The sequence below is a fragment of the Adiantum capillus-veneris genome, chromosome 6 (genome assembly GCF_014529385.1).
Source record: "Adiantum capillus-veneris isolate H3 chromosome 6, ASM1452938v2, whole genome shotgun sequence".
Taxonomy (NCBI): domain Eukaryota; kingdom Viridiplantae; phylum Streptophyta; class Polypodiopsida; order Polypodiales; family Pteridaceae; genus Adiantum; species Adiantum capillus-veneris.
The window spans coordinates 135309775-135320263 of record NC_140936.1 but is presented as its reverse complement, the minus strand read 5'-3'; the positions used below and the strand labels follow the sequence as shown (position 1 = coordinate 135320263).

Below are 10489 nucleotides of genomic sequence, written 5' to 3'. Positions count from 1 at the left end.
ACCAAAAAAGCTTTTCTGTATGACAATCTAGTTTGGCAAAACGTTTGCCAAAGCAAACAAGCAACAGACATATCACATCAGACGCAGACAAAATCTCCGTAGTTCAACTCATTTGCATACCTTGCCCTGCTCGACCAGATCAAGCACAGACGACCACAATTTTCTGCTTAAGCCAAGGATGTACACACCCCCTAACTCCATAAATTCATACAAAGCCAAATGTCCTACGCAGAGGAAGAGACGAAACACGGGTTTTGCAAAAACAGGTAAGCTAAGTTTAGTTTTCTTAAAAGCTATATTAAGTACAAAGACTGCATGCTTTCTGCATTGCAGAATAAAAAAGTCATGTCGGTAGATTACTTTAAAATGTTCAAAACAACAACATTTGTAAGTAAAAAAATAAATATAGATTCCCGAGATCCTGCCCTTGCAGGAACTGAAAAAACTCATACAATGCACTCATCTCTTTGAAAATTCGTTAGTAACAATATATATACTGGGCCATCAGCCCAAAATCACCAAATCAAAAACCTCTGGAAAAATTAAGACAGCCCCTTGCCGATACATGCTCTTTCTGGGCTCTCAAGCAGCGTGTAATCAAGTAGAAGCTCCACCATAGCCATTGCTCGAAGGAATCAAGCTTTTCTCCTCACATCCAGCCTTATTAGCACAGTTGCCATGATGGCAGAAAGAATCTGCATGAATACACTGCCCACCCATAACTGACGTGCACATGTGACGTGAAGATCTGTGTCTCTTCAGTGTCTCCGATAGATTTAACTCCAGTTCATCCAAAGACACATCAATCATCCAGATAATAATAGGAACCAGCAGACTTCTGCTCCCTATCTTTTGTGGAATCCAGCTTATTGATGCGAGGTCTGAAGTTTGTTGGATCACGCCTAAATGTGATATCCAAATGCTGCAATAAATCAAACCTCCTAATTAAAAAATCTGGATTTTGCGAATAGAAGATTGCCCCCCACCAAAAAAAGCCCAAAGAAACAGAATTAAAATTTTGAAAAAGGTAAATAGACAGCCTATTGAACCCAAAGTGAGTAATTTTCATCACAAGTACATACCGATAAGAACAGATTCATTCCAGTCAGAAGGCTCTGTGGAGTGTTAGCAACACAGTCAATCGCAGGTTTGCCCTCATAAACAATTACTCGATCTGCCAGGTAAGTAGCCATGATAAAATCATGCTCCACAACAAAAGCAGTCTTCTTCGCATGCAAAATAAAACGCTTGATGACTTTGGAAGCCACAATACGCTGCTCTGAATCGAGGTAAGCACTGGGCTCATCAATAAGATAAATGTCTGCAGGCTGTTAAACAAAGCAATGTGGAGGGTAAGCAAGTTGCTTTGAGTGCAAAAGAATTCACACACAGATTACCAACCTTGCCGAGACAAAGGCAAAGAGCAACCCTTTGCAACTCCCCTCCAGAAAGATTAACAACCTCCTGATCCATGAGGGCTTCGATTTGCAACGGCCTCATAACATCAGTATTAAACTGCGGGTGCATGTATGAGTCCCGAATTTTTGAATGTAAGAGATGTCTGACTGTGCTTTGGAACTTTGGGCTGATTTTCTGAGGTTTGTAAGACACATTAAACTCTGGGATTTCAACCTCAGAATCATCCACAGTGTCCGGTTTGAGCAGACCAGCCTACAAAATTCAACCCAAATAAGCACCACATCAAAAGCGCCAACACATGGATATCCAAGATGAGCACCTCATACCAGCATCCGTATGAAGGTAGTTTTGCCTGTCCCATTCTCCCCCAACATAACAATAATCTGAGAATCCGTAAACTCTCCTTCTTTCACAGTTAATTTGAAGTTCCCTTGTGTCTTCGACATTGTTGGATATTTGTAACGAGCATACGTCCTAATCTCTTCCGCACTCTCTTGCGGAGTTTCTGCAACCTATCAAAGAATAATACGTGTGATTAAACACAACACAAGGTAAGACAGACTGCAACCCCAGGGCTGTGAGAGGCGCTTGTTACCTTAAAAGTCAGAGACTCGTCCCGAAACCGAAGATTCTCTGTAGGAACAAACCCAGCTAAAAAGATATTGATGCCTTCTCTAACTGAGAATGGAAGTGTAACCACGCCGTAAGCACCGGGTTTTCCATAAAGACAGCAGATAAAATCGGATAAATAGTCCAGCACGCTGAGATCATGCTCTACCACGATGACGTAACTGCACACTCAAAGTGGCTATTTCAGTACAACAATCACACGATAACTTGTTCAGCCTGTGAGGTGACTAAGACTGCCATAACAAAAGAACAGAGATCTAACCCATGCATCACTTACCCACTCGTCCCTAGAAATTGGTCAAAATTCATTGAGTGATAAAAAGCCAGGTTGATAGTTCGTGAAAAGGGTACATGATATAACACACACAGAATTCCCAAAACCAGAAACACACGAAAGGGGCTCATGGAAAGGCCTTATTACCATGGGCCCCTTGGAAGATGGATAACATGGGCACAATCGGCTTATCTAGAGCCCAAATAATGAAACCACAAGAGGATCACAAGAAGGAAAACAAGGCCGTGCAAATACCTGCTTGGGCGCAGTAGCGATCTTACAACTTGAGCTGCTTTTAACCGCTGCTTCACATCTAAGTAGCTAGAGGGCTCATCAAACATGTAAATCTCAGCATGTTGAATTGCAACAACTGCAATAGCGAAACGTTGCAACTCCCCCCCTGAAAGATCCACTACATCACGATCCAAGACTTGGATCAAGTCCAAGTCTCGAGACAGATCTTCCTGTAAACCTCTTTCATCCTTCTGTGAAAGAACCTCCCCCACATTTCCCTTCACAGCCTTAGGAATATGGTCAACATACTGAGGCTTGATAATTGCCTGCAAAGATGATGCATAAAGCAAAAATTTCTCTGAAATTAGAACATGCTGACAGCTCAGAAGAGATCAATTCTAGAGAAACAGGTACCTTGAGATTGTCTTCAAGTATACGAGTGAAATAGTTCTGGAGTTCTGATCCTCTAAAATATGTCAAGATCTCTTGCCAATCGGGAGGATTCTATAAAGCCAAACACAACAAGCTCAAAGTTTTCTCCAAATTTTTAAGAACTTAGAAAGCACACATATAAGTGTCAATAAACAACTTCAAAAACAAAAATTGTGAAGCTTACATCAAATCTTCCGAGATTCGGTTTGAGCTTTCCAGCCAACACCTTTAACGCAGTAGATTTACCAATACCATTGGTTCCAACCAAGCCTAAAACCTGACCAGGTCTTGGCACAGGCAACCTGCAAAAACTCATGTATCACAAAGTCAATAAAGGCAAAATCCAAATCAGGGCCGTCCACAACTTCTATTAGAAGTTTTGTTTTAGTAGCATCTTGGAAGTTTGTTTAAAGTGAGCAAATATGCTAGGTAATTAATCTATCTTCTAACAGTTGATTTGCATACGAAGGAAATAATGCACGTCACAGCTCTCATGCTGGTTTTAATAATCTCCTTCAATAAAAATATATCAAGCTATCTAAGCATACTAACCAATAATAAGGCAAACACATGTCAAAGTCAGAGTCTTCAAAAAGATAAACGTTTTTAGGCAATAGGGTGAAAGCACATAAATTTTACCAAAAACGTGGGAGAGCGATGATGATGTGGGTGGTATGTAACTTATAAGGCATGCTCTCGCAGCTCAGTAATTGGATAAAAATGAGTGCTAAGCTAAAGGATTCCCATGATGTTGTTGAATGGTTGACATGCAAGATGGCAGATGATAGAAAGAAAAGGCAATAGGGTGAAAGCATATAAATTTTACAAAAAACGTGGGAGAGCGATGATGATGTGGGTGATATGATAAGGCATGCTCTGGCAGCTCAGTAATTGGATAAAAATGAGTGCTAAGCTAAAGGATTCCCATGATGTTGTTGAATGGTTGACATGCAAGATGGCAGATGATAGAAAGAAAAGGCGGTAAAGATCAACGATGTCAACAAGAGTAACACATGCGTCGAAGGTACTTGCAAAACGCATTGTCTCGGTATTAGTTGCAAAGTCCCAACACAAGTTCCTTTTTGCAGTTTATCATGATCTACAAAGTCGATCACCACAAAGGTGTGATCGAGGTGGATAGGTACAATAAATACAGCACCAAAAAAACGATAAAAACATTGTACAGTTTGGGTAATCTTACGAAAAATACGTTTTAAGTACTAATTACAAATAAATGTACATGTCTAAATATGCATGGTTGTGCATAGACATTGACATATATGCACAAGTATGCATTTATACATACATATGTCTACAACTTGATATACATGCATGCACACACACATGTATGTGTACTAGTGAGTGCATATAAGTAACAACCGATATGTTAAGCACTATTACCAGAACGCATATTTCTCGTACACTATGGGAAGAAGGATAAATACGAGTTTGGAATGCAACCATAGGTGTGATCCCCTAAGTGTCCATAAAATATACAAAAAGATCCAAGACTATTTCTTGATTTTCAAAAAGAATCTATCAGATCTTCTAGCATACACATTTTCTGTAATCCAAGGGGGGGGGAAGCTCTGCTCATACTGTGTCATGAGCACAGCAAGAGAGACGCAGGTGGTATCTCTACTAAAGAAGAGCAATCCAGAAGAGGCGGATTCTATGGAGGATCACTGCACCTGTAAACTTGTCTAACATAGTTTCTTATAATGTTAAAACATTAACAAAACATCCTCAGTTGGGAAATTTAAGTTTATATACACCTTGCACAGTATTATATACCTAGATGAATCAAGGATAAGCCCAGATTCACCCTTAAAGGATAGTGCAAGGTATAGACTCATAGTAGTCACCCACAAGACAATATAACCATCAGCTCCATCATGCATAGAATTGACTAAATACTATGATATCCCCTCTAACGTCGATAGTGGGTGTAGAACAAGGTACCAATATATGCTCCCACACCACGCACGCGCACACGAGCATACATCAATACAAAGATCTGTATACTGAGTTTCTGTCATAACTCTAGAGATGCAGGGCAGACTCAGCCATAATGAAGCCTAGCACTAAAGAAGCGCAGCATTATTAAAAGGTGCTTGTGATTGGCAAAATGCAGAGTTATGCTACGTAGAGAAATGGAAGGTACAAAGCTACAATATACCAAGACCCCCACAATCAATGAGGTGCTTTGCCTTTAGGGAGCTTTGATACACAAAGCAGCTATGTGAACATCTGACGAATCTAGCCCACCAGTACCCTACACTGCATAAAACCGTCTTTAAATAATGGTTTGTACGAAAACCTGACCTACACACACAAGAGGGTGGATAGGGACAGGAACAAGTATGCTTCCAAAACAAGGGATGGCCAAAAGTGAGGACCAGAGACGGGAGTAAGCGGTGAAGAGAAGGCCAGGCCATAGCAATGAATTAAGAGAGACAAAATACTGAGTTTCTCTGTTTCTCAGGTTTGCATTGTAGGCACTTCATTGTACGGGCTTGCAGCCTTGCATCTTGATGCCATGAGGAAGAAGATCCAAAAAGCCCAAGACTTGAAAGGCACGACCAGCCAAATGACTAGAAGTAAACAGAAATTGATAGGCTCTAGAATACCATCTATGTCACAATCTGCATACCAGGACGTCCAACTGACCCGGTTCCCATCCTAGGATAACCACCCCTCTGTTCCATGTTACTATGCCTGCAAATATACCCATACAAGTTGCTTCACTAGCTATGCCTCACCTTACTAACTGCTTTACTATGCCTCCTCTTACAACTGCTTGATGCTTCCAGGACAAGACTCACATTTAAAGCGAAGTGCAGGGTATAGAATCATTGTAGTGGGCTAATCCCTCGAGAATAATCTCGCCGCGGTCTCTTTGCTCGTCCAGCATGCGCTACCTCGTTGGTTTCACATGAATAGCCTAGGTGCGGCTATTGTCAAAGAGCGCTAGCTTTTCGGACTCGCTGAGCAAATATAGATAGCCAGTCATGAGTCCATAACACAGTCGAAGGGACGTGAAGCCACAACCTGCAGTTATGTTTACATAAGAACTAGCTCATTCATCTTTCATTTACAGTCACTTTGAATTATAATCACAAGCTAATGCAGCATTTAATAGATCTATTCGAAAATCACATGCTTAGTAATGTAAATATGAGAAATATACTAGTACCTACAAAGGCCCAAAAATTCACCACGTAAGCCTCAGCTAGCACAGTCTGCAAAAAGTAAACCCACGATCTGCAGTTATCTTTATGACGGAACTAACTTTTCAGCCTAAGGTACTTGATGACGGAACCTAACTTATGAGTCCATAGCACAGCATAAGGGACTAAGGGTTCTCATTATGACAGAGCTGCCTCATTGATCTTTCATTTACGGCAACTTCAACACAAGCAAATGCAGCACTTATTTCATTAAACGTCTTACCTACTAACAATACACGTGCTTAGTAATGTAAAGATTAGAAATATACAAGTACCTACAAAGGTCCCCACTTTCACCACTTAAGCCTCAGCTTAGCAGAGTGTTCACATAGCGCATGGAGAACATGCAAGTATTAGAGCTACAAAAGTAAGCATAAAAGCTAAAGAAGTGGAAACATAATAGAATCAAAATCACTCTGGTTTAACCAAGACAAAATACCTTGATTCTTGATCTAAACAAAAAGTTCCAACATAATCATGATTACACAGCCTTCAGAAATAAAAACTTCCAAAAACCTCACCTATGCAGCTTGAAAGTATTGGCACCATATCGATGTGTGGTATCCTTGTCCAAATCCTTTGGTAGATTAATAATCTGAATGGCTTCAAAAGGACATTTCTGCAAAAAACAGCTGAAATAGTTAGTTTCTTAACAGAAGGAAGATCTGACAAATGCCCAGCTGCCTCCACGAAAAGTTTTGAGAAAAACAGCTTTCTCAAGTTTGTCGATTTAGTTTTCAATTATCTATAAGTAACCTTACCTTCACACAAATACCACACCCAATGCATAATTCTTCAGATATAAAGGCAATTTTTGATGCAGGTGAAACCTCAATGCACAATTTTCCTGCAAATAAAATAAGAGAGAACAATAAGAATTTAGCTTCACCAAGGACAAACCTAACAAACTAGGATGGATGTGAGTATCTATATCTATAGACAAATACAGACAAATATATAGACAGCATCCCCACTAACGTTGTCAATGACAAAATTGCAAGTGTACATGTGCCCACAACACACGACACGCATTAATACTGCAACATCCCCACCAATGTGCATGTGCGCACACACCACACCACAAACACGAGCAAATAAAAGTTTGCATATTAAGTCCTTGACATGACTCTAGCAACACAAGGCAGATTCAGCCTAGTACTAAAAGTTATAAAAGGAGTAAAGATAAAAATAACTTATGATAAAAGACGAGTAGACTGAATATATGCACCATTAAAGGTAGGAAGAATTCAATGAACAGAACTGGTAACTGCTCTAACAAAAACTTCACGACTATAACATAAACCTTAGCAAAGTCCAAATGCACCTCTAAGGAAAGTGTAAATTATAAGCTCATGGTAGCTCCATCAAGCATTGTATCAACAAATGCTCCCACACTCACAAATATTGTTTCATCAGGTCAACGAAATGACGGGGAGAAAAACGGCACATCTTAGGGGAAAAAACAAAACCCCAACTAGACAAAAGACAATGGGAGCACATGGTGACATGAGAAATGCATCCAGATTGTAAACCAATCGATATTGGAACAAGAATGATACACCACAAAAATATGTCTATTTTCACTATGATCCACAAACTCACCTACTAGATCTTTGCATCCAAATCAAGCTACCAAGATAAAAATCAGACAAGACCTTATAGATGCTAATTAAGTTCTCATTCCATAGACACTCCTTTAAGTCTATACTACGCAACCAAGCACCGAGTTTTTAGCCAAACCCAACAATAGACTATACAATCTTTTAGCTAATAAACGAGTGTTCCCTTGTGCTCAGAAATTTCTGGTTTTTAGCAAAATCCCAACAATAGACTTTGCAGAACGGGCCAGCCATTTCTGATTGATACTCACTTGCCCATCCATGGATGATCGACGTCTCTACTAGTATACAATCTTTTAGCTACTTAACGAGTGTTCCCTTGTGCTCAGAAATTTCTGCCCCAAGTGGTTGATATTGTATAGCGCTCTCCTGAGTGGTCAATAAGGTTAACACTTCGCAAAGCCGTAATCAAAGATTATATTGTTTTATACAGCCATGTATTCATGGGTGCAGAAACAGGGGCAGGGGGGCGATGACAGGTCCATGCTCTCTCTCTCTCTCTCTCTCTCTCTCTCTCTCTCTCTCTCTCTCTCTCGCAAAGACCTACCTGTCTTAACCACCGGACAGCTCTTCTTGCACTCTTGGCGGCACTTCTTAGGTTTGCAGCGATCAGAGCTGACGATGGCGATACGGGTGAGCCGATCCGCCATAGCTGGGAGTCCTCGCGGTAAGAGCAGGCACCGCAGAGACGGGCGGAGGAGGGACGCGCAGAGCAACTGGAGAATTTGCCAATTGTTCCACGTGGCCCTCACACTCCAAAACGCAAGATGCCGACCTTGCTTGATCGCTAAGGCCCGTGTTTATTAGCCCGGACGTATGTGTAAGGCTAGCCCAGAGGAAGAGAAACCTTGCTTGCAAGTTGCACCGAAACCAGGAACTAGTTCTTCTCCTAGTAGAAGTCAAATTTGAAAATTATAATCATCGTGCCCCTCCATTTTGACGTAGTCTACAACCTTGTAGAAGAAAATGTTTGTAAATTTCTCACTGTTTTGCTGATGATTAGCTCAAATCGATTGTATGCAAAAAAATTCAAGTTTTTTGTTTTGCACTGTGTGCGAGTTTGATGCACTTTGGGAAGCATTGCAGGTGCTTAAAGTAAAATACGTGAATTCTGAGGTTGAAGATGCAATTTTAGCTTATGCAAAGCTTGAGGTTTGAGGTAGATTTGGGCGATGAATAGTCATTTTCGACCGAGGCAAAGTTGCCGACATTGGCACTACATGTGGAGTTTCTTTCATTGGACACTTTGGTAGAGATTTTGTGCTTTGGTTTATGATCTTTGCGGATGGATTTGCATATGGTTATGGCACATGGTTAATGCCCATTGTACATGCATTTTGGCGAGCACTTTTGAGTGCCGGTGAGCTCTCTTGAGAGCATTGTTTTTGCATTGATGAGTTTTTCGTATTGCACTTCTTTGGCGCTTGTTTATATGCGGTCACTTCATTGATGTACGTTGAGTGTGGATTGCCATTGTATGAGAAATTGTGGAGCTGCTTTGGCATTTCTACTCATTGGCATTGAGTAGTTAGTGTTATGATTTATGGTTTTGGGTCCTCTTTCAGAGACTATAGTGGTCGAGGTTTACTCCCACTTTGCCATATGTTTTGTTGATAGATTTTGGTCAGTTTATAGTGGTCGAGAGATTCTATCACTTTGGCATGTTGGATGTAGTTTTATGGTTTGAGAGTTTGCATTGAGATTTCATTCATTTTGCAGGGGAGACTCTGTTCCTTTTTCCGTCGATTTCTCGCCATAGTTTTGGCTTGATTGACATACGCTCTTTTGATGCATTTGTTGTGATTGGATTGAGACGATGATTCTCTCTTGTTATGGTTGACTTTGCTCCCATAGTGACGTGCATATGGTTGTTTTTGGAGATTGGTATTTTTGTATCCACTCTTGCAAGAGTGAGATTTATGTATGCTCGTAGTGGCTATAAGTAGACTTATGGTATGCATTGTTTTTTATTGATGAATATTCTGATTGTTGTGAGTCTATTGCATACAGTTTACACGTGGTCATTGACTACAAGTTTCATGTACTTTTGGTACTCAAGGCTTGTATCAGTGTGATGATTGTAGAGCACAGTGTGGTTACACTACTGCAAGAGATTTTATGCGTTGATGCGCTTGAGCACTACGAGTGCTGGTGATCTCTTCTGAGAGTTTTTGTCCCCGTAGGAAGCTCCTTTGTTTTGAGGTTTGGTGCTCTTCTCTTTGGCATTGGTTTATGCACATTGTCCTTGTACATGTTGTAGAGCCATAACTTCACTTATGGTAGTTGATATGTGTGACAGTTCTGAGTTGACGATGATGATTCATGTGAGACAACGGTATCATTCATGTTGACACTTGAGATGTTGGCATTGTACTCACACAAGGAACATAAGACGTTGTTGCTTTAGATGCATGAGGTAGCAATGTAGATGTATGTGTGATGCAGGGACAATTTTGACACATGCTAGAGCGGTGGCTTCATATGCCAGTGATAGTGATGTCACGTTTACATTTAGCATTCCCCTTGCTTACATGTCTTTGATAGGTGACACTTCTTCTTGTTGGTTGCCAGATGAGGATGCAATTTTCCCCGTCACACCACATCGTGAGTGGTTTAACGCTTTCTCTCATGGGAGCTTTGGTTTTTTACAC

At 40.7% G+C, this 10489-nt stretch overlaps 1 protein-coding gene across 1 annotated transcript; it reads right to left on the bottom strand.

The window, feature by feature from the left end:
- Positions 1 to 267: 267 nt before the first annotated feature.
- On the bottom strand, positions 268 to 8605 carry LOC147456325 (ABC transporter E family member 2). The gene is made up of 11 exons (XM_086514842.1): positions 8386 to 8605; positions 6981 to 7066; positions 6741 to 6838; positions 3174 to 3291; positions 2972 to 3061; positions 2579 to 2883; positions 2015 to 2210; positions 1746 to 1931; positions 1402 to 1671; positions 1083 to 1328; positions 268 to 922 (listed from the first exon to the last, which is right to left on the bottom strand). The coding sequence occupies exons 1-11, from the start codon at positions 8486 to 8488 to the stop codon at positions 803 to 805; spliced, it is 1818 nt and encodes a 605-aa protein (XP_086370968.1). The 5' UTR covers positions 8489 to 8605; the 3' UTR covers positions 268 to 802.
- Between the last annotated feature and the right edge of the window lie 1884 nt (positions 8606 to 10489).